General features: G+C 45.5%; 1 protein-coding gene and 1 pseudogene across 1 annotated transcript in view; both read right to left on the reverse strand.

Annotated features, from left to right (window-relative positions):
- C9orf72 (C9orf72-SMCR8 complex subunit) overlaps nucleotides 1–25,473 on the reverse strand; it is a 332,168-nt gene that overhangs the window by 28,800 nt on the left and 277,895 nt on the right. Inside the window, exon 8 of the mRNA XM_086962131.1 lies at nucleotides 7,955–8,012. Within this exon, the coding sequence (XP_086818257.1) occupies nucleotides 7,955–8,012 (58 nt within the window). The remainder of the gene's footprint in view (nucleotides 1–7,954; nucleotides 8,013–25,473) is intronic.
- LOC147728294 (uncharacterized) lies at nucleotides 8,406–25,162 on the reverse strand (annotated as a pseudogene).

A 25,473-nucleotide genomic window follows, 5' to 3' on the forward strand; every position in this document is an offset into this window, starting at 1 on the left:
TCAACTCATCTCACCAACCTTGCCACAGTCAGTGTGCCCTGCCCATCTCAGTTGAGTGCAATCCTCTTGCTGTTCATTTTACCAAACCCAGTCTCTGTTGTTTCCCCCCTTACTTGCTAGCCTCCATTCAGCAGAGTCCAGGCCTCCCTAAGGTAGCTGGAGGCAAGTGGCACTCGAGGGAGGGACCCAGCCTTTGTTACGAAATAGCCTATTCCTTTTTTTTTTTTTTTGGGTGAGGCCAGGCTCCCTTTTCTCAGGTGTGGAGTCAAGCTCATTTCCCATCCCTTTGTGCTCCACACACCAGCCCCTCGTTCACATACACCGTCACGGGCCCCGATGTCAGCCCACACATTTTCACTGTGGCAGCCTTCACTTGTCAGGAACTGTCACATGGCCGATAGAGACATTGTCTACATCACTAAGTTAGCATGAGCCATGATGCAGCTTTTGCACACGTTACTACATGGCTTTATTTTTGCAAGACTCTGTTTATGCATTTCACATGAGAACTATCTGCTGTGTTCGTTCTCTACTTGTTCCTGGAGTTTAGTTTGAACATTGTGAGCAAGGTCGATAAACAATGCCCCTTGTTATTCTGTTCTGGTCAGGCCCTAGCACCTAGACAAAACATATTAATGCAGCTGCTGCTGGAGACTCGTACTTTGATATTATAGGGATACATGTTTAGGTAACAGACACTTTGAGAGGGACCTTTCCAGGGAGAAGAGCAACACGCACCTACGATGTAGAAATACTATCTATAGTCTAAAACATGGTGTCTGCTGACAAAGCCCAGAGATCTTCTATTATGTAATAATACTTCTTCTTACCAAGAGGAGGGCGGTTAGGCACTAAAGTCCTTTCTCCATTGTCTTTATATGATGACAACTCCCTTTATGATGTATGGCCTAGCTGCAATGCTAACTATATTTGTGTTATGCATTTTTCTGCTTTTTGCGGCCAGTATACTGCATGTAAGAGCACGATAGTTAAAATAAACATTTTAACTATAATCGTGTCTCGGTCAGATCTTATTGTAGACAGGTACTAGAGTGTGAGCATAAAGGTGTGTCTTGATACCACAATTCCGGAGAGATCCAGGAGTGTTGTGTTCTGAGGTGTCTAATCATTTGATTCTTCCGGAGTGTGTAGGAGAGCGAGTGAGACACTATAGCTAGTCGGTGCTGGGCTCGTGGGCACTAAGGTGGTAGTAAGGCACAGTCCCTCTACACAGAGATCCCATAATACTGCGCATAGTTCTGTGTATGTGCGGAATCCCTGCAACAGAATGTACTCAGGGCCAGCTCCTGGAGTATGCAAGGCTTCCATGTGGCCTCCGCCTCTCAGCCTGCAAGGTCACAGCCTCTCCACGCTGTCCCAGTGCTCTCTCCACGAAGTCCTGGTGGGGGTGCGCCTTGCCCGCCCCTCTGCTTTCCTTGCACTGGGCCTCGATGTCGGCCCAGCTGCCGTCACAGCTGCGGCTCTCTCACCTCAGGAGCTTGTGCGGGGGGCGCTCCAGTCTTCGGCCGTGCTGCAAATGAGGCCGCCTCCTCACTGGCATCGGCGTGGCCTTTGCGGACTCCTACGGGGTCCTTCACAGAGTGTCTGCGTCGTCTGTTTGTCTCTCTGTTTCAGGGTCTCTTGTCTGCCACTGGACCACCGGATCTCCAGCGTGCAGGCCGCGGACCACTGCTGTCCCCCGGGAAGGCAGCGGGGCAGGCAGGGGGTGCTCCTCCTGGCGCGCTCCCCTCAGCTAGTCTCTTTGCCGGGACGCCTTCCTTCGGCGAGTCCAGTCACGGCTGCAGGCCCCCGTCCGAGCCTCTAGGCCTCTTCCCGGGATGTCCGACAATGCTGCCCAGGAGCCTGTTTCTGTCCACCACCTCAACATAGGGGCTCCCAGCTAGCATTTGGGCGCTCTGGGGTCATCAGTCTTTCCCTATGCAGACGGATGTGGCAGAATTATTTTGGGCCGGAGCAGAGCGGATCGCTCACGCATCCGCCATCTTTCAAACCATAGCCACGCCCCCTCTTCACACCAGTAACACCTTTTCACGTGGTTACCAACGAAGAAGTGCTGCTTGGCGTCAAGCAAAGGAAGCAGCCCAGAATCCTAAGGAATACTCATTTTGAAGTTGACAAGAAACAACCTTTTCTTATCCTCTTTAACTTTCTACAATTTAACATTTAGACCACTGGAATCTCCTAGAATAATCGTGGAAGGAGTGTCAGATTCTAATATTTGCTAGATAAAATCATTACTATCAGAAAGACAATTATTTTAGTCACAGTTTAGCATTACATCAAATACACACCAACAGACTATATTTGAACAACTTAAATTCTCCCTCGCACCAATAGAAACCATACTGGTTTCCCTGATGTATAGTTCATTGAAGGGTAAATATTGCTTAGCTGGTGAAGTACCGGACATCATAATACCACATAATCACATATACATATATGATGTAAGCTTTGAGAGATATAAACCTTAGATATGAGGATACCGAGGATAAACAGGAAAAAGGTTTATGGACTTCCCTTAAGGCACCCGCTTTTGAGAAACACATATGGAAGCTCATGCATAATTTAGGACACACCTTGGATTGACTAATGTGTGGGGCAGATGACAATCTGGGTGGACTAGACGGTGATTTTCAGCAGGAATCACTCAAATCAATTATCGATTAAGCAGGAAGCTACATCATGAGTCACATACTGAGTTCTTAATTTTTTTTACACCAGACAGGATGAAAGAGCATCTTAATAGACAACCCTTTTAATATGAATGCAACTCTGAATACCTCGGGACTGCTAACACATCATAAAGAGTTTCTTACAATATTTTATCATGGCAAGCATGTTCTGGAAACAAGTTAGTTGTATCAGTTGCATCAACAATTAAGAGAAAGACTGGTACATGGTTTTTAGTGGACTTACATGTCCTAAAAAGAGTACATAGTGAGCTATGAGGGTTTGTTATAACTCCTCAGAGGAGAATTTGATGGTTATTTAGAAGGAATTAATAAGGAAGGAATAGGAAAGAAAGGCAGCATTCTAAGAGTATGTTTTTTTTCAAAAAAGATCCAGCTATTCTACACAGGGATTATTTAAAATGCACAACCTTGTTGAAACCCTGTTGCAAAAGGAATTCATTTTCCATTTGTTGACTGGTGTTTTACAACAAATTCTTAGCAACGAAGTAAGGCATTACTAGCTGCCCTAGAACAATGAATGAATAATGCTACTGTCTAGGGACTGAAATCATCTATAAATCATCTACCTGTGTAGGAGACCCCTGTCAATACAGCATCATCAAACTGTGCAGCCAAGAGCTATTTTGCTTCCTGCTGCAATTTTCTAATGTGTCGCATGAACTAGAATTTTACTGCCTGAACTAAAGATAATTGAGGCTTATACTTCTCGTATCTCAAAAATCAGTGCCTGGGCTTGCAAGACTCGAAAAACGATTGTCCAATTTTCAAATCAGCCTTTGGATTGGAGGTATTCGAGAAAGCTGATCACATTCATTTACAGGCTTTCCTGAAATAAAAAAGATGGAGCAAGCAACAGATATATATACGGCACTGCATGAGGTGCATAACAGCATTTTCTGTGTGGTCACCTAACTCCATGGCATGATAGACACTCTTTTAAGTTCTGATCTTTCATGTGGCAACATAATGAATTCTGGTTGTTGCTGCCATGCTTTGTTAGGGCGAAGCCTATCAGACAGTGCAACTGGCTGGCTTGCCAAAAGCATCTAGGGGACATGCGGAAAGCTTCCCTGGGAATAAATTCCACCCATTGCTTACCATTGGCTTTACGGTTTGTAACTCACATTTGCTTGCTTTGGAATTGCTGGCTATATTCGTTTTAGGCTGTCCAGCTTGAGTTCGTCCCTTCTGTTGCCCAAACCCGATTTACTGTATTCTTTCCACCAGGACTGGATTTCTGTAAACAGGCCTTTAAATCTTATACTCATCTTGCCACATTTGCTGTGCTTTCACAGGCAGAGGTCAAATGTCAGGCTCTGTCTTCCAGGGAAATTGTGTTTACTTTTCTTTCTCTGACTTCAAAGTGAGAGGATTTATGTGACAATCTGGCTATAAGGGTTGTACGTGAGGAACACTGTACCATTTTTTTTATATTACACAGCAAAATTTAACTGTGAGATATTTCACAATATATCAGATTTAGAAAAGCAGAAAGCAAGCACATTTTTTGGTAATTCTGAACAAATATTTTAACACAACCAAAACAAACATTTCAACACATCATTTCTGCGCTGTACACTTTTATCAGTAAATGTAATGGCCATTTCAATTGAAGATGTGTTGTCTTTAATGGCAGCGCACTACCACACCATGCATACTCCACTTTACCCCACTCCACTCTCCTCTGCGCCACTCCACTCTACGCCTCTCTACTCTATGCCAATGCACTCTTCCCCACACTACTCTACTATGCATCACTTCACTCCACACCACTTTACTGCACTCAATTCCAATGCACTCTACTCTGTACCACTTTACTCTACGCCAGTACACTCTATGCCAATCCACCCTATGCCACTTTATTCTACTCTGCACTCTAAGCCACTGTACTCTACTGTTCACCACTTCACTCTACCCTGAAAAAATCTACTGTAAGCCAATTCACTCAGTGACACTGCACTCAATGCCAATGCACTTTATATCACTTCACTCACAACCAGTGCACTATGCACCCATGCACTCCACTCCAATGCCCTTAATACAACACTACTATACACCACTGCACTCTACTGTGCACCACTCTACTCTACTGCACTCTACGCAAATGTCCTCTGCGCCACTACACTACATCACTCCACTCTACGCCAATCCACTCTAATATACTCTGCACCACTGCACTCTACCCTGCGCCACTCCACTTCTATGCCACTGCACTCAAAGCCAACGCCCTCTATTCCACCCTCCGCCAACTGAACTACACGCCACTGAACTCTACGCCACTCTACTCCTCATTACTCTACGCAACTGTACTGTATTATGCACCACCCAGCGAAACTCTACTGCACTCCACGCCAATACACTCTATGCCACTAATCTCACCACTACACTCTATGCCACTCTAATCTACAGTGAACCACTGCACTATATGCCATTTCACTCTACACTGCACCACTCTACTCTATGCCAGTGCATTCCACCCCCCTCTACTACGCACCACTCCAGTCTAGGCCACTCCACTCTGTAACACTGCACTCTACGCCACTGCACTCTACACCACTGCACTCTACTCTGCATCACTCCCCTCTACCCTGCACCACTCTACTCTCTGCCACTTCACTTCCCCTTATCCTGCACTACTCCACGACAATTCACTATACTCCAAAACAATCTACTGTACGCCACTGCATGCTACATCACTCTATTCTACTCTGCACCACTCTACTCTGCGCTACTGCATTCTATGACACTGTACTCTGCAATTCTGCACTCTCCACCACTGAACTCAACATACCTCTACTCCGTACCACTGAATGCTATGCCACTCTATTCTGCTTTGCACCACAGTACTCTACCCCACTGCTCTGTGCACCACTCTACTCCAATGCACTCTATGCCACTGAACTAACTCTGCACCACTCAAGTCTACGCCAATTCACTCTACACCACTACACTCTGCATCACTTCACGCCAATCTAATCTAGTCTGCACTACTGCAAAACACACCACTGCATTCTACCCCACTCTACTCTATGCCAGTGCACTCTACACCTTTCTACTCTGCACCACTTCACTCTACCCTGAACCACTCTACTCTACGCCACTTCACTCTACTCTATAACAATCTAATCTACTCTGTATCACTCTACGCCAATGCACCACTTTACTCAAAACCAATGAACCATACCCCACTGCACTCTACTCTGGACCACTGTACTTTATGCCACATCAATCTAGGTCACTCTACAACAGTACACTATACAATGTTCTACTCAATTAAGCTCTATTCCATTAAACTCTACTCTATGCGACCCCACTCTACACCACTTCACTCTACCACTCTACAACACTACTCCACTCTTCGACGCTCTAAGGAACTCCCTCTATGCCAATTTAGTTCATTCTATTCTACCACACACTACTCCACTCCACTCCACTCCAATACTGTATGCCACTCGACTCTACAATACTCTACAACACTCTATGTTACTCCACTCTCCTACACTACTCCACTCTACGCTAACCTACTCTGCTCTACACCACTCCACTCTGCTCCATAGCACTCCACGTTACTTTGCCACCCCATTCTATGACACTCTATGCCACTCAACTCTATACCCTTCTATTCTACAACACTGTACTCCCTACTTCACTTTACACCACTACACGCCATTCTCCTTTACCACACTTTAGGCCTGATTTAGATCTCAGCGAACAGGTTACTTTGTCACAACGGTGACAGATATTCTATCCCTGGAAATATAAATCTCATAGGATGTAATGGGATTTATATTTCGGCGGGTGGGATATGGGTCATGGTGTGACAGAGTAACCTGTCCGCCGAGATCTAACTCAGGCCCTTACCTTTGCCCATGCTTAACAGCAGCCACGCTGGTGCGCAACATGGTTAAAATGCATATGCAAGAGCTAGTAGCTTTTCCAATGTAAGACCTATTGGATTTACCAATGCTTGTTTTTATTTAACTGAAACTGAAACACCTGATAGCAATGAATTGCAGGTTTAAAGACCTTTTGGCACATGGCTCTTAATGCCCGGAAGTGAGGTTTCTCCGTAATAGGTGCTCTTTGACACTATGCGAAGCAGCATATTAGTACAGTGCTTCCAGGAAATTGCAGGAATGTTAGAGGCAGATGGAACATGGCAAGCATCCCTGCTCTATAATCGACAGGTATGTATGAAAATCGGGTGTGGGGAGGGGTGTTCCATCTAGTTACAGGCTGGTTAGTAGTCAATTAACATGAGCTGTACAACAGGAGTCACGGCTTTCCCAATTGCTCTTGAATGTCTGTACAGCCCCGGCATTAGATGCTTTGAGAAGCTGGTGTATCATTTCACGATTATGTGCTCTACCAAAAAAACTATGGCCAATCTGATCAGAATGCCACTGCTCCTGTTTTCCTCAGATTCACAGCCCTCTTACGCCCTGAGGAATTTTTAGGTTGAGCCTAGGCAACGGGTCAGCAAGACCTGTTGTTATCTCCTCTATCGGCTTTTGGCATGCCCATGAATTGCCATTTGTTTGTTGTTGTGTCATTTAGAAATACAGGGTTTTTATTGGTGCAGTGGGCTTGATTCTCCCGCCTTTGCGTGCTTTGGTCAGGCCCAGGCGGCTTCACCCATTGTTTGCTTGCTTTGGCCATCGCAATACGTCCGCGGTTCCTCCTGGCCTTTTTATTTTATAGGCTATCAACATCGTTTTAGGCTTTCAGGCCGTTTCACGGAGCAATGCTCTACTCTGCACCTGCAAAGTGGCAATTTCTGTCAAGTAGCTGTTGAGCTATGCCAATAGCTCTAACTCAAAAGAATGCGAGACCTATTGCATTTTTAATGCTTGTCATTATAGGTTACCGCACTGTGCCTTGACCGGTGTGTGATTAAAGGGGCTACTGTTTTGATTGGACTTGTTTTTACTTGATTAAGCAATCATGCCTGGCTCTGGTAGAATAATCCTATGAGGAGTAATGTCCAGTTCTGAAGCAAAAGATGCCAACGGCTGTAGGAGGCTGACCGAATGCCCACTTAAAGTAAGGACAGCAGACAGGACGTTCTCCTTGAGAGGCACAAACACTATACATGTTAACGCTTAACAATAAGTATTCCTCTACTATGCTACCAGCTCACATTTTATCTTTTACTGTGTTTTTTCAGTGCCCTCTCTCATAAAGATGTGATACTTGTCTGAAACTGTAATGAAACAGATGACAGAAAAAATGCATTGTACCTGATCCAAAAATGACTTCACTAGTGTGTCTCTGTGTAGAACATCTTGAAAGATATTCCTGTAAAGAAAACGAAAGAACATTTTAGGGTGTTCACCTGTAAGGCTTGAACATAACTTCTGTTCACCTTCAAGAGTGTGAGCTACAACTACATGTTTTCAGCAAGACCGAGCATGTTCATTTGTGTCCCAAATATTACAACAGACAAATAAAAAACTCGGAGCAACTAGATCACCAAAATCATATTTTACGTTTGATGTGTCAAAATGTTAAGACATTAAATCTCACTTTGGAGGTAAATAGCATGTTGGGCATGAGTATTTTAGAAAAAAGTAATGGACATTAATATATAGGTATAGTAAGTTTAGAGAACATTGGACAATAGAAAAACCCCGTTACGAGGCTTAAATGATGGCAGGCTTTGGAAGGTCGTCAGACAATGCATTTCCCTCGTTAAACCCAGAACTTCGGGTCTCCGACAGCAGGCTTTTGAAAAGCAAACACACAAAGCTTTCAGTGATGTTACAGTCTCTTGGATACATCATCAGCTGTCACTCTACCAAAAACATGTTACCCTTTCAAACTTCTAAAGACTTTTTGAAATAAACGACCCATGATCCTAAAACAACTTATTTGAACCTAAACACCATTCTTATGATAGTGGTCAAGAAGAACAAGTTACTTACATTCGGTTATGCTCTTTATGGTGGATATTCTAACGCAGACAATATTCCGCAAGGGATCACACTAGGTCTGGACATTTTCTCACTAGTGCTCCTGTGCCAACCAGCCTCATTCCACCCCAGAAGTGACGTATCAGAGCCAGGCACGAAATATTGCTACATGTACGCAACATTTGAAAGGTGTGCTGACAATGCTGTTTATTGGAACTAAAAAACAAGAACACCAGCACAGTCCTACCTATCTCTGGTCAAGTCAAAACCCACAATTTGGGCGAATCTGCAGGACCATTCCACGAGAGGCTTAGGGTCAATGTCCATCATTAGGTGAGCCATACATTTAGTGTCAATGGGCCATCATGCACTAAGTCTCCAACCGATCCTTTTGCTCTACCCGCCAAGGTCAAGCGTGAGTTGAGAATCATCCAAGAGGCCCTTGGCTAGGATGTCTGTATTCATGACATCCAAGGTTGGGAAGTGGAATCAGAAAAGTACTCTAAGCTAGAAAAGGATACGCGAGTCCCAGAGTAAAATGTAAACTGTTGTTAATTGGGGTGTGAAAAATGCTAAGAGTCACCCAGGCCTATCGATCTTGCAAGGTCCACAAGAGGGGGACTCCTATGAGTACGTGTATAGGTGTGCGACCAGTCGAATGACTCCACCCACAACCAATTCATCCCTGATGGCTTGGATAGAATATTCCTATTCTTTTCAGGAAGGCCAATGACGGGCAGAGAGGGGTATTAGAGGAGGGAATGGGTGCATATATATTTACTATAGATCAAGGTTTTGCATACAGGAGGCCCTAGATCGTGACATCCCTGCCTACAAAGGTCTTTTTGATTTGTACGACTTAGGAGGGCGGATGGCATTTAAGCAGTATGGCTAACCTCCATAACCTCAATCTGAGCAAAGGTGTGATGCGTGCTGCCCACATTATTAACATCTCAGCTGAGCTTCTGTGTTCCATGATCAAAAGTTTGTAGTATTAGCCAGCAGTGAAGGGGCTCTGGCCTGCACTTTGCTATAAAGAAGCTGCTGCTACCCATATACATACTAGGAAGGTCTCTGAGAAACACAAGAGGTAGATCCAAAGCACTAGGGCCTTCGGACACACACTGTGTTTTCGAGGCTTCTTGTGATGAAATCCACGTAAGAACCTGACAAGCCTGGGATCCTCTCAGAGGCAAGATAATAATACAATGCTACCTCAGGCATTGTTTGCATAGTGCTAGACAAGCCTTATAGACCTCTCCCCTTCCTTGTAAAGTGCCCTGGGCCCGACCTAGGAGTCTTCTTGTCTGTACTAGTGCACTAGGTAAGAAGATAGACTTTCATTTAAGACAGTGTTGGCATTTTAAAGACTATTAAAAAATGTAATCCTAAATTTGCAAAAATGAAATGTAGGACTTCAATCGATTGCATATGAGAAAAATAATGTATCCTGTTGTAGGATTAAAATCTGGCAGCCAGTCTAGCTCTCTTGAATGTCTTCCTTATATAGGGTGAGCACCTGTCTACTAATGACACTGGCTGCTCGTAAACGGAGCAGAATGTTCGCTGCTGATCGGACAATGGATAGCATTGGTCCGTAAGACAGCACTGTCCACTTTCAAAAGGGAGCCAGTTCAAGTAATTTCATGCTATATGTCGATTTGTAGATCGCACTAATCACCTGTAATAGTATCCCAGCGCTTTAGCAGGTGAGGGTGCGTGTGGTCCCCTGCAAGCTAATACAGCAGTCATGTTTGGCCTGGCCTTGATCTCGTATAGACCGTCACTTAGTAGTGCCAGCGTACTGCCCAGAAGGCTGACCTGACTGACTGGTGAGGGCCTGTGTATGTGACAAAGATCAAGAGAAGGCAGCCAGTCATTAAACACTCTGTGTGTCTCTCTGCAGCCACGAATTTTACTTCTGTGTACTGGTGGGTGAAGGCTGGTGTCTGGGCAGGGTAGTCTGAAAGTAAATGGTTTCCTTTAATACAAGTTTCCAGTAGCTGAGAAAAGATTTGCTAATAAATGTTGTATGGGTTCCTTTTCGGTCTCTTTTTCACGTTTTTAGGTTTGATCTGTAATGGTTCTTTCACCATTCATCAACACATATTATAGTCTACCCTTAGCCTAAGAGTCTTTGGTTCAGCCTCTTTCAGATAAGAGCTTTTTTTATATAAGAAATCTTCAGCCATTGGCTTGAGATACTGTCAATCACATTTTTGATCTACCCCCAAAAGTATTTTTAGTCTCACCTTCTTTTAATTGTTTTTTTGGGTGTACCCTACCACTTTCAGTTGAATGAATAAGGGACTATTTTAAAACTGAAAAGTACACACTGTCATTACATAATAAATTATTTATTTCATTCATGCATTGTATAACTAAACCAGTGTTTTTGTTTTACACTGCAGAAGACGTTTATTGATTTTAACAGCACTCAAGTGTGAGTGTAAAGCCTAATGGTTTTGCTGGTGCTTCTTTATTTTTTATCACGATACAAACTGGAATGTCTGCTGGTATAAGACCTTGAAGCTACTACCCGAGACAGTTCTTTGTAGGTTGGTGGAGGCATAGTTATAGGAAACAGCACTAAGAGTATGTTTTTTTTTTTTTTTAATTTGTTTTTATTGCAGAATTAGAAACCAGTTCACAAAATAGATTAACCAGTACACTTATGGTGTCCCAATGCATAGACAAAGTAAGCAGAATATCGTACACAGCCATTTAGCCCACAACCCGGAGGCCGGGCGGCGCATCGATCTGTACGTCCAGCAAGAACATCACAGTGATTACCCCAGAGGGATATCTGGTTAATAACATCATTCTGTATCTGCATTTTACCCCCCCTAAACTCCCGCCCCTCCCCTTACACCAGCCAGCATGCTCCAGCGATCCGTGTGAGCGACTTCGCACTTGTAACCCTGGTCCCATACCTATCTTCCAGTGGACGCCTATTGTGTCGGCCCAGGGTACCTCTACTATCACCCTCGCAGCCTGTCTGGGCCCTCTCGGTACCCTTGGAAGCGTACCTAACCCTAGGTTCAACTGCAGTGTCTCCCAGAACATGGCCTCGGTGCCTAACAACTTCCCCAAACAACACCCTCTCCCCTCCCCCCCCCCCGCAACCGCTGCTGATGTGGGCCTGGTCTTGCTAACACTACAGTGGAGCACGCTACATATCGAGTGGTGCTTTTGCTCTTTCAAGCCTCATGGAGCCCCAGGTGTGTAATATGTCTATTCTTCGTCCTCCACCATGTAATCACGCAACGCTTGGACTATCATCTCCCACGCCCTTGACATTTCCAAGCTCTTGTCATTATCAATCCGGACAGCCTGTCTCATCCGGAGCGCACACTCACATTCAGACCATTTCAGCAGTTCATTCACCCATCTCCTCACCGATGGTCCCTCCTTAGACTTCCAGTGCCAGGTAATTTCTCTTTGCGCCAATATGAGCCCTAGATCAATGAATTTGCTTGTTACTTTTGTGTTCTTTGTGTGCGGAAACCAGAGCAATATACACGCCGCCATGTCAAAGTCCACCTCCCTGTCAGTCACCACATTCAGGAGTTCCCCCACTTCCAGCCAGTACGTCCTCAACTTTGGACAGCCCCACAGCAGGTGGTCTATGTCAACCTCTGGCGCCAGGCACCTCGGGCACAGTGCTTCATGTACCCGGAAGTACCTTTTGATCTTTTCCGGGGTCAGGTAAGCCCTGTGTAGGATATAAAAGTGTACCTGTTGAAAACGTGCATTCCTTGTCCCTTTCCATGTTCGTTTCAGAATATGTCCCCACACCATATCTGGAATGGGCCTACCTATACTATCCTCCCTTTTCGATTTCAGTACCAGAAGCGGTTCCAATCCCTCATGTAACATCCTGTTATGTAGGCAGGTCACCGCTTTAAACGTACCCGCGGCCATAACTACATATTGGCAGGCCATGGTCGTTTCTGGCTCGAGGAGCCCTCCTTTCCAGTGTTTCTGTATCGCTGCTACCACTGCCGCATGTAAAAGGAAGCTCCCGTCCGGTAGACCAAACTGTTCCTGCAACGTCTGAAAGGGGACCAACATTCAATCCACATACAGATCTCCCACCATCTGTAAACCTAACTCCTCCCAGTCCGACAGCGGGGACCAATCACCCTCATGTGGCAGCGCAGTCAACATTCCCAGTGGTATCTCTGGGGCATACGGCCGGGCCTTCTTTGTTCTCTTCAAACTCCTGTGCCAACACAACCTGATCGTCTTTTCTTCCATTGTAAGGCCCCTTAACTCTAGTTTCTGTTGCATAACTATGTAGGCCAGGACGTGACGTTGTATACCAGTCCCTCGTTCGTGTTCCGGCCCTCTGAATTCCCTGGCCACGTGTTGTGTGAATATTTGAAGCTGAGCTGCCAAATAGTACAGCTCAAAATCGGGGACTGCCATCCCCCCTTCGAGCTTGGGTCTAAGCAAAGTATTCAATGCTATTCTGCATCGTCTGTGACCCCAGAGGAAGTCCGTTGTCAGCATCCTTAGTTCTTTAAAGATCCGCTGAGGAATCCAGATGGGTAGGGTGCTGTAATGGCCGACTTTTCCGACCATCTTTAGAAGGAGGATGATGGAAGATGACTCCAGCCTATTACCCTTACAGTATAGGGATTAGGACTATAAGTAAGACCTATCCATGGGGAACAGTAGTGCATTTTCGTACCCTTTTCTTTAGATCAGGGCTTATAAACTTAAGCTAGGGGATAGATATATAAGTGTTAGTGATGATCCATCCTTTTGCAAGAGTGTTAGTATATCTTCCATGGAGTTATGCATATTTTGGGCCTTGTAGGCCTTAAACGGGACAGACTCCATCTTGCCCTCTGCCTGGTAGCTTGAGAGGCTTTCTAGGTCAAGTGTAATATTTTATTTTTGAGGTGTTGTTCGCTTGGAGAGAACCGGTTCAGGCTGGCCCTTATCGAAAGACTGTATTTTTCTCCACTCCGAAGACACAACTCCAGGCCGGCCGGCTGGGAACGTGTCCTTGGTACGGGGAGGTACAAGAATTTGGTGGGCGGCAGGTTACTGGCCGTAACTTTCCATGAAGGGACAGGTTTTGATATTAGCGAAAGTGTTAGGCAATGAGTCAGTCAGTCTGTAGGCGGCAGCTAGCCGTTAGCATCTATGCTATTAATCATTTCCAAGGCGGACAGTCGCCATTTTGAAGTCCGAGAAAGATTTTGAAACCGAGACTCTCTGAGAAAGACTGAAGGAGAAGTAGCGCGGAGCGCACAGAGACAGAGAGAGAGAGAGAGAGAGAGACGGTAGTTAATAGTGAGCAAGGTTCCAGTGACTTGGAGGGAAGCAGAGGAGATCGAGCATAGCGGTGCAGACGTGTACCCGTGACTGCTGAGGTGTGATTCCGAGACAAGCCAAGACACAGAGACGAGAAGGGAACCTAGATGACTGCCGAACCTCAACTTCATATTAACCAGGTGATCTCCGCCCTTTTCCTTGTTAAGCGCGCGTTCTAACCTTTACTTTTCTTTGCAGAATATATATATATTGTGTAGTATTGTGTTCATTTTTATTGTAATAAAACACCCCAGTTCTTAGTGAACCGACATGTGCCTTGTATTCTTGTTCAATCGGGGTAACCTTGTCTTCTAGTCAAACATTATTTGCATGAACGGATGCGAATCCCGATCAGGTAAGAGATGATTGAGTAATGAGGAAGAAGGGGAACATTTGATGTCAGGAGCAGAAGGTACATATTGCAATTTAGGAAAGCCATACTAATTTCTATTATCGTAGTTTTATCCCGAGTAGATAATGAAAGACTTCTTCCCTAAGTGTTCATAGGAAAGTGATCGTCGTTGGTACACGGCGTTAATGAGAGCACCGGAAGGATACGGTGTGGAGGTCTGCCGGATTGCGGACCGTGTGTGAATGAGAACACCGGAAGGATACGGTGTGGAGGTCTGCCGGATTGCGGACCGTGTGTGAATGAGAACACCGGAAGGATACGGTGTGTAGGTCTGCCGGATTGCGGACCGGGTGTGAATGAGAGCACTGGGACTGCAGGCCCATGTGTGTAGACTCGCCGGATTGCGTGTCGAATGAGCACTGAGGGAGATCAGTGTGTGAGAGTATATAATCAGACCTGCCCCAGGGTAGATTAGTCTGGGCCTAAGTGGCCGCGAGACTAGTTGGTGTGAATAGGATATTGTAGAAAACCTATGCATGTTTATTGCTATTTTCCCCATCCTTAGGTACGAGATGTACATACATATATATATACCCAGTGTAAATACGTTCTAAGGAGGGAGGTGGTTACGTTCCGGCTGGGTTAGAGGGGCTCCTAGGAGCTGATTCCTTCTGGTCCGAAAATCTGGTCGGTACATCTGGCGTCACGAACTGTTTACGAAGCCTGTGTGCGCTGTATTGTTTTCATCTTGTTGGTTTGTGCTCGGCTCGTACGTATTTTCTTTGTTTATAATTGTGTATATATTTTGTGTGTGTCAAAATGTTTTCGAAAAAGTCGAAATCTACTTTTAAATTGCCTATTGATATTCCCGGCTGGGAATCAACGCCTTATGAGGCTTTGGCCCGTGAGTGGGCCAATTCTACTGGTTTGAGTGAGAATTGGACTTCTTGTTTGGAGCAGGCGGAGCCCGCTGATTTGGTTTCTTGCTTGCAAAAAGCGCCAGTAGTGAAGGGTGATGAGCTTCCTATTTTAGGACGCAGAGGTTGGATTGTGCTTACTGCATATAGAATTCTTCATGAAAAGTTTGTTAAGTTGCAGAAGCGATTTGTGGATATGGAGGAAAAGTTTGTTGAAGTGCAGAATGCGCATACTCTTTTGCGGTGTCAAAATAAATTGCTTGCCGACAAACTTGAGACTTATCAAACTATAGCCGAAAGGGCTGCAGTTCGCATTGCAAAATATAAATACAGACACCGTCGTGGTCGTGTGTCTACGCGGAAAGTACGTCTGGTTGTGGCGAAAGCCGGACTGGATTGGAACCCCGATGAGTGGGATGGTAATATCTGGGAATCGAATGATTCTGGCTCCTCGGCTGAGGAGGGTGACAAGCGCGAGTCTTCTCGCTCCGGACGTGATTGTAAATCTGCTTCTTGTAATAAAGACGACATTTCTGGCGACCGTGGTCGCTCTATCCGTTCTGATGATGTATTACGCCCCGATTGTTCTTCTGCATCTAAGGATCGGGCTTCCTCGGAGACTCTTCCGGAGGTTTCTGCTCACCCTGTTTTTCGACGCAAATTACAACAGGCTCCTGGTATGCCGAATGGTATTCAATTGGATAGTATTGAAGATTTTACTCAACAGGAGGTTAGTGACATTTTACAACGATTTGGACAACGGTCCGGTGAAACTTTGCTTACTTGGATGGTGCGCCTTTATGAACTAGGTGCTGCGGGTATTATGCTTGATGCTGGTGATTGTTTACGATTTTGCTCTTTGAGTTCCGATTCTACTGTACAAGATCATTTTCGGAATTATAAGGGTGCTGGGCAAATTAGTTTACTCCAGCTTGCGAATGATGGCTGTAACCATAAATACCCTACTGAATCTGATTGGCCTGTCAATGACAAGCCATGGTACACTTTGCGTGATGCGTCGCAACGTTTGAAAGAGGAAGTGATGAAAACTGCGATTTTTCTCAGTACTTCTGATAGATTGTTGGATGGTCTTTTAACATCTTCTGTGCGTAATTGCATTATCCGTTCTTCGCCTGTTGCTTATAAGCAGGTTATGATGACTTTGTTGATTAATCAAACTGGCAATCCTTTGTCTATGGTGCTTGAATCTGTTCGTCAACTTGGTGAGTTGGGTGAATGGTTTAAACCTGAGAGGCAATCTCGACCTGAAGGTCGTACCGCTGGGGACTATAAATTCTCTAGACGTGATATGTTTCTTGCACTTTTGGCTGATGGTGTGAAAAGGGAGGACATTGACGGTGAACCTAATAATCGCTTGTGGGACATGTTTCGTAGGCGTGGTTTAGATCGGAAGGAGGGTGCCCGTCGTGTACGAAAGAATGATTATGATCGTGGGTCCGATGGCAGTGGTGATGAGAGGCGTCGTGTGGATGCTGATCACCATGATGACCGGCGCTATGAACGTGATGTTTCTCCCCGTCGTGAAAACATAAGGGTGAGAGAGGGAGAGAGAGACAGGGGGAGAGATGATCGTGTCTCTAATAGACACAGAGATGAGAGAAGTTATTCCCCTGACTTCAGAAGAAGGGAGGATCGTCACAAGCTTTCTGATCGTAATTCTCACTTCTTTGAACATGACAATAATCCGTTTCGTAATAGAGATGGATATGAGCAAGACATTCTAGTCCCGAAGAAAGTTGAGAACATTTATCCTGATTTGTCTTGGTTGACTGACCACGGTAAAAATGACTAGGAAATAGGTCAAGCTCCGGTACGCAGGTGGGCTCACAAAGACAATAGACCCTATGTAGATATTGAAATTTTTTGGAAACATCGTAATATCCAAAGGGCCCGAGCATTGGTAGATACTGGAGCGGAGGCCACTTTAATTCATGGTAAATCGAAGAAATTCAAGGGACAATTTTTTACAATTACTGGTTTAGGTGGAAAAGAGACCCCCGCAGTGCAAACTATACTTGACATGAAAATTGGCAGAATTCCCCGTAAAGAATATTCTGTGTTGGTTGTACCGCTTTTGGAGTATATTATTGGTATTGATATTTTAAAAGGAATGACTTTGCATTTGGATGATGGTTGTTATCAATTTGGAACCAAGCATTACATTTCGTCCAAACCCGTACGGGTTGGTCGTTTGCGTATGCCCCCCATTAAAATTCCCCAAGCTACGAAAGTGGTTTCTCAGAAACAATACCGTATTCCAGGTGGCCATGAAGAGATCAGTGTCACTATTCAGGATTTGGTTGATGCAGGGGTTATAACTCCAATCACTTCTGCTTGGAATAATCCCGTATGGCCTGTGCGCAAGAGTGATCATTCTTGGCGCATGACGGTTGATTATCGAGAATTGAACAAACACACACCCCGTTTAGCTGTTGCAGTGCCAGACATGGTTACTTTAATTCAGAGAATTCAGAAGCATCCAGGTACATGGTATGCGTCCATTGATATTGCTAATGCTTTCTTTTCGATTCCGATTGCCCCCGAGTGTCGGGAACGATTCAGTTTTACCTGGAATGGACGTCAAATGACGTTTAGGAGTCTTCCTCAAGGTTATGTACATAGTCCTACGATCTGTCACCGGCTGGTGGCGGAACATTTGTCTGAGGTGCCCGTACATCCACAAATTCAGGTGTGTCACTATATTGATGAAGTTTTGATTCAGGGTGTGACGCAAGACCAGGTCCAGTCCCATTTAGATCAGATCCTTGACTGTTTACGTGCTAAAGGTTGGGAAATTAATCCCGATAAATTGCAAGGCCCTTCCCAAAACGTTAAATTTTTAGGCATTAATTGGCATGAAGGTCACAGAGAAGTGATCCCGCAGGTGAGGCGGAGAATTTTGGATTTTGCAGTTCCGAGGAACAGAAAAGAGGCTCAAAGTTTCATTGGCCTGTTTGGTTTTTGGCGTCAGCATATTCCCCATTTGAGTCAGATCTTGGCTCCATTGTATTGAGTCACTCGTAAAAAGAATGCGTTTGAATGGGGTGAACCACAACAAAATGCGTTTAATTTGGCGAAAGAGGCAATTCAGTACGCCTTGGATTTATGGCCTGTGAGCGAGGGTGATGTGGATCTGAATGTTTCTGTGGATGGTCTGTATGCCAATTGGAGCCTGTGGCAAAAGCAGGGCAGACGAAAAGTGCCCTTAGGTTTTTGGACTAAAAAGTTACCTGAGGCTGGTGAAAGTTCTACACCTTTTGAAAAACAACTGCTTGCATGTTATTGGGCTCTGGTGGATACCGAGCAATTGACATTAGGTCATACTGTGATTTTGAGACCTGAAATTCCTATCATGCAGTGGGTTTTGAGTTCCCCGACATCCCATCGAATTGGACATGCTCTAGAGGCGAGTGTGATTAAATGGAAATGGTACATTCAGGACAGAGCGCGTGTAGGTCCGAAAGGTGTGGCTGTGTTGCATGAACGGGTGGCGCAGGCGCCATCGAATGAGACTGGAAATGATTGTTCTGTGCCTGTAGTCCAGGAATCTCCTGTCAGGTGGGGTAAGCCATTTGATGATTTGTCCGCGGAGGACAGAAAACATGTGTGGTTTACGGATGGTTCAGCGAAGTTCATAGGTGAGAAACAGCATTGGAAGGCAGTGTCCTACAACCCGATCACGCAAAAATTATTGAGTACTACTGGTGATGGAAAAAGTAGTCAATATGCTGAATTATATACAGTTTACCAAGTTTTGAAACAGGAATTACCTGGCACATGTCACATTTTCACTGATTCCTGGTCCACTGCTAATGGACTGGCGGTATGGTTTCCAACTTGGCATTCTCATAATTGGGAATTGCATTCAAAAGAACTGTGGGGAAAGGAATTATGGCAAGAAATCTGGGAATTACTCCCACAGAGTACTGTTACAATCTTTCATGTGGATGCTCATACCCCCGATTGATTCCCTTGACAAATTCTTTCATAACATTGCAGATGAGAAATCTAAAATTGCTGAGGCAGTGGTGGACTTGCAAGATTCTGATCTGGCAGGATTGGCGAAATGGGCCCACCAAAAAGCGGGACATTTTGGAGAAAGAGCCACTAGCAGGTGGGCTTCCGATCGAGGAATCCATATTCCTTTGAATTTGATTAAAGATGTCATTCTGCATTGTCCTATTTGTCAGCATGCTAGAAAGAGGACAGTGCCTCATATTGTTAAAGGCCATTTACAATGAGGTAAAATGCCCGCCCAAATTTGGCAGATTGATTATATTGGCCCGCTCCCTATGAGCAAAAATTGTCAGTATGTTTGCACAGCTGTTGACACCTATAGTGGCCTATTGGTTGCTTTCCCTTGCAAACAAGCTACCCAAGACAATACTATTAAAACTCTGGAATTGCTTACATTATATTATGGTGTTCCTTTTCAAATTCAATCTGACAACGCATCCCATTTCCGTGGAAGATTGGTGCAGGAATTCTGTGTGGAAAATAACATTGAATGGGTGTTTCACATTCCATATTATCCGCAGGCCTCTGGCCTTATTGAGAGAATGAATGGTTTGCTAAAAGAACAGCTACGTAAGTTAACTGATGATCACTACAAGAACTGGAGAGATTTCTTACTCCAGGCATTATTAATTTTAAATAACCGTCCCTTGTTGCATGCTGAATCTCCTTTAATGCGTTTGTTTCCTCCAACTGTTGATGCAAAGCCCAACACCATGGCTAATACTGTTATGTACTGGGAAATTACCCCCGGAGCTTTGGCTCCATGCAGAGCGACCCCAGGTTCCGCAGGCTTGGACCTGCATGCTGTGTCCGGTGCTATCCTCAAAGGTAGAGACCGAATAATTGTTGAAACTGGCGTTGGTGTCTGTATACCAGCCGGTAGTTTTGGACTGATTGCCCCTAGATCGGGCCTTGCCATGAAAGGTATTTAAGTTCTCGGAGGAGTGATTGACAGCGATTATCAGGGAGAGATTAAGGTTCTCCTGTTTAATAGCAGTGAAATTGATTTGTCAATTCAAAAATCTGACCGTGTTGCTCAGTTGCTAATTATGCCTGTTTTCAGTGGTGAGATTAAGAAAGGCACTGCTCCAACTATGCTAACAATACGAGGCCAAAAAGGCTTCGGGTCCTCGGACAACCCTGGTGCGAAAGTATGGGTGCAATCGCCTAAACATCCCCCTGAACAGGCTGAAGTCATTGCGACCGGTCATGATAATACCATTTTGGTGATGAGACCAGGGAAAGATAGCTGGGAAGCTGTCCCAGCTGACAAATGTTATTTACGAGAATGAGTAAGGCCTGTATTTGTTTCTTTCAGATCATTCTCTGGACTGCTGTTGCGGGATGTGCCGGCGTTGGACTCCTTTTGGTCTGCTACGCCGGGAGAGGAGAGAACCCGCCGACTTCGGTTGATTGGAGAACCAGAGTTCCGCGTTCCTTCGCTACGTGGGATTCTTCAGCAAATTTTTGGATTACCTTGGCGAAAAGAGTGACTAACTCTCCACATTTCTGCCTCACTCCCATGAGGTCTGTGACTGATATCCTAGCGACCTGCTTGGTTGCTGTCCCTGCTTCCACTGAAACATTGCGGCATATTTTCAATATTTCCAGTGCCCGTCCCAATATTATTCTGGGCGACTTTGCGGCCCATGAGTTTTGCCCTTTATGTACCATCCTTTCTGACTCCATTCCCCCTATTCATTCCCGAATTACCACCTACAATATTTCGCAGGGTGATTTATGCTTCGTTTTGACATGTGATCCCAAGGCCATTTCGGAATGTATAAAGTTGAAGTTGCAGGCTGCCACTTCTTTTTCAGCTCATCAACGATTGCTGTGTTTACAGAGACTTCCAAGTTCATGTATTTCCGTTAAGAACAATATGACATGTAAACGTATATTAGTTGCTCCTAGTTATTACCGTGCAATGTTGCTGCCTTCTGGATGGTTATTCTCTTGTGGGAATTCCTCCTGGCCCTATATTCCCGCAAATATTTCTGGAGGTCCATGCGCTATCACTAGATTAAGCTTGCTAATGTTTTCCTCGCACCCTGGTTCCCATTCCCGTGTAGTACGCGACGCTATGACATTACATGAAGACTGTGACTCTTCCTTTCATCTTTATTCTAAATCTGAATATCTCAGTTTAGCTATTTCTATTATTGGTGTCCCGGCGTTAGCCGTTTACAATGCTAAAATAATTGGCAAGATGGCTTGCTGGATGGTTAAATCCATTAATCAGACTTCTACTGTGTTATCTGACCTGTTATTAGATTCCCAGGGAGAACGTAGAGCTATTAACCAAAACCGCGCAGCGATTGACTATCTCCTGTTAAAACATGGACATGACTGTTCTGACTTTGAGGGTCTTTGTTGTTTCAACCTATCCGACCATTCTAAATCGATTCAGGCCCATATTGACAGACTTCACGATTTGACTGCTGAAGTTAGAAAACATATCGATCTGGGCTGGTTCGACTGGCTCTTTAATTGGTTGCCTGACTTACATTCTTTACGACAGATTCTAGGGGGTGTTATTATTTCTATTTGTATTCTAGTAGCCATTTGCTGCTTTATTCAGTGCATTCCTTTTCTATTCCAATTTTGTAGATTTGGTAAGAAAACTAGATCAGTTAATTTTATTTCCTATTATTCTTCCACTGATGTTAGTTCTATATAAAACATGGCTAATAGACTGGAGTCAAGGGTGAAGTGTAATGGCCGACTTTTCCGACCATCTTTAGAAGGAGGATGATGGAAGATGACTCCAGCCTATTACCCTTACAGTATAGGGATTAGGACTATAAGTAGGACCTATCCATGAGGCACAGTAGTGCATTTTCGTACCCTTTTCTTTAGATCAGGGCTTATAAACTTAAGCTAGGGGATAGATATATAACGAATAGTTTCTTACCTGTCGGCATGCTTCCTGCGGAAGCTCCCACTCTTGGGCGCCATCTTCGGATTCTTTTTTCCGTGTTTCCTTCTTTTCCGAAGCAATGGCAATGTTCTATTCAAGGTGATAATTTCTTTACCACTTGTCCTTATATTCTGTTACTTCTTCTCCTCCTATCACCCTTTTTTTTTTTTTTTTTGACCACCTCTTCTCTCTCCAGCCTCATCTTTCTGGCGGAGGTGGGTGGGTTCGCTAGTGAATCCAGAAAGATCTTCAAGCTGCAAAACGACACCGACAGGTAAGAAACTATTCGTTTTGCAGCGTGAATCTTTCTGGATTCACTATGCTGTGCATAGATTTCGTAGCGCTTTCTCACTTCCGTGGTGGCTGGGTGGAAGATGAGCTCTGGTTTCTGAATATATGCTGGAGCACCCTTTGTCCGACTTGTGCTTCCTTGTTCATCTGAACATCCACGCAATAGTGCTTTGTGAATGTGTGCACCGAAGCCCATGTTGCCGCCAGGCATATGTCTTGTATGGGTGTATTGGCCAAGAAGGCTATTGTAGCCCCCTTCTTCCTAGTGGAGTGGGCGCGTGCCCCCTCTGCCAGTTCTTCTCCTGCCCTTTTGTGGCAGAGTTGGATTGTTTGCGCGATCCATCGCGCAATAGTGTTTTTAGTGACTGCTTTGCCCATGTGACTGTTGGCGAACGACAAAAAGAACTGTTTTGTTTTCCTGTGTCCTTTTGTCCTTTCGATGTAATGCATGACCGCCCTTCTGGCGTCCAGGGTATGCAGAGCCCGCTCTGCGCTAGTGGTTGGTTTTTGGAAAAAACTCGGTATCTGAATGGACTGGTTCATGTGGAACCTGGACACCACCTTCGGCATGAAATGTGGGTCGGTTCTCATCACCACCCTGTCATTGTGTATTTGTAAGTAGGGCTCCTGTAGCGTCAATGCTTGCAGTTCGCTCACTCTGCGTAAGGATGTAATTGCAACCAGGAAAGCAGTTTTCATAGTTAGCATCTTCAAAGAGGCCTTGTGAAGTGGCTCGAAGGGCTCCTTCATGAGTTCCGTCAGGACCACGTTTAAGTTCCATGCCGGTGGTGGCACCCGCTTGGGTGGTGCAATCCTTTTTGCTCCTTCGAGGAACCTCTTTACCACTTGTGATGTGAAGAAGCTTCTGCCCATCTCACCCCTTGTGTATGCCACTATAGCCGCCAGGTGAACTCTCAAGGAGGACGAGCTGAGCTTTTTGTCCAGCAAGTGTGTCAGGTACTTCAGTACCGTGGAGTCCCTCTTTATTTTATTGTGAAGTCTCTCCCTCCTGCACCACATCGTGAACCTTTTCCACTTTGCGACATAGCACTTCCTTGTGCTGGGCCTTCGTGCCTCCCGAAGAACCCTGAGGGTGCTCTCTGGCAGCTTTAAGTGTGCGAATTCGATGTCCTCAGGAGCCATGCTACTAGGCTCATGCTCTCCGGGTCTGGGTGCAGCACCTCTCCGTTCTGCATGGAGAGCAGGTCCTTTCTCCTGCTGAATCTGTGGGGCGCACACTGCGCCATCTCCATGATCTGCGAGTACCAAGTCTGCCTCGCCCACTGCGGCGCGACCAGTATCAGGGTCATGGTGCTCGCCCTGCATTTGCTCAGCACTCTGTGAATCAGCGGTATCGGGGGAAAAGCGTATGCAAATTTCCCTGACCAATCTATCCATAGGGCATTCCCAAGGGACCCTTCTTCGTGTTGTCTGGATGCGAAGTTTCGGCATTTCGCATTCTGGCGTGTTGCAAACAGGTCCACTGATGGTGTCCTCGTCTCCTGAGCATTGAGCTCCCACTCGTGGGATGCCGAGGTCTGTCTGCTCAGCCAGTCTGCTTGAATGTTCTCCTTGCCTGGTAGGTGTATGGCTATCAGGTCTATCTGGAGAGGGATGGCCCACCTCCATATCTCCTGTGCCAGCGTCGAAAGCGTTGACGACTGTATTCCACCCTGTTTGTTGATGTAGAACATCGCCGTGGTGTTGTCTGTCTGTAGCAACACCCTCTGCCTGTACAATCTTGTCTGGAAGGCTTTCAGTGCCAGGAAGATTGTCTTTAATTCTAGGTAATTGATGTGTTTTGTTGCATCTGCTGGCGTCCACAGGCCCCTCACTTTGAGTTCCTCCATGTGAGCGCCCCATCCCCTCAGGGATGCGTCCGTGGTGATGGTCACTGTCCGAGTTGGGAGTGTAAGTGGCTGCCCCCTTGTTATGTTCTCCAGGGTCCACCATGCCATCTCCTTCTGCACTGCGTGCGTCACTACCACAAGATCCTCCCAACTGCCCGAAGCCTGTGACCATTGTTCCTGCAGCCATTCTTGCATGGGTCTCATGTGGAGCCGCACATTCAGCACTAGGTGGATGCATGATGCCATCATTCCCATGATCTTGTTCGCAGTCCTCACTGTCCGAGCTTGCCCCTTCCGGTATAGGCGAGTCTCCTTGACCAGTGCCCTCGCTCTCTTTTCGCTGGGGAAGACTTTGCCCTGTACGGTGTTGATCTGTGCCCCCAGGAAGATCTTCACTTGCTCCGGCTCCATTGATGATTTCTTCCAATGCACGGAGAACCCCAAGTGTATGAGTGTTCTTGTCACTGTATGCGCATGCTGCTTGCACTTGTGGTACGAGCTTGCTTTTACTAGCCAGTCGTCGAGGTAAGGGTATACGTGTATCCCCTGTCTTCGTAAGTGCGCTGCGACTGCCGCGAGGCACTTTGTGAATACCCTCGGTGCTGATTTTAGTCCGAAGGCCAGCGTTGTGAACTGGTAGTGGCCTCCTCCGATAGCGAACCTGAGCATATGCTTGTGTTTGTCGTTCATCGGTATGTGTAAGTAGGCGTCCTTGAGGTCTATTGTGACCATGAAGTCTCCGACCTGCAACTGTGGCAGCACCTCCTGCAAGGAGGTCATTTTGAACTTTTGTGTTTTTATGAATTTGTTGAGGAACCTCAGGTCTAGGATGGGTCTCATTTTGTCGTCGACCTTTGGTACTAGGAAGTACGTTGAGTATATTCCCTTGTTCCTCTCCCTGAAGGGAACTCTTTCTATGGCCTTTTTTTGTAGAAGTTCTTGCACTTCTTCCTGAAGCCTCGCCAGCTGTTCTTTTGCTGGTGGCTTCCCCCTTGGTTTTCTGTTTGTTGGCTTTTTCTCCAACTCCAAGCAGTATCCGAATTGAATGATGTTTAGGATCCATTTGTCTGATGTTACTTCTCTCCATTCCTGGAGATAGAACTTTAATCTTCCTCCCACTGGTGTCATGTGGTCGTAGGTCATTAGATTGT

This window comes from Lissotriton vulgaris, chromosome 3_1, assembly GCF_964263255.1.
Source record: "Lissotriton vulgaris chromosome 3_1, aLisVul1.2, whole genome shotgun sequence".
In the NCBI taxonomy this organism is placed as follows: domain Eukaryota; kingdom Metazoa; phylum Chordata; class Amphibia; order Caudata; family Salamandridae; genus Lissotriton; species Lissotriton vulgaris.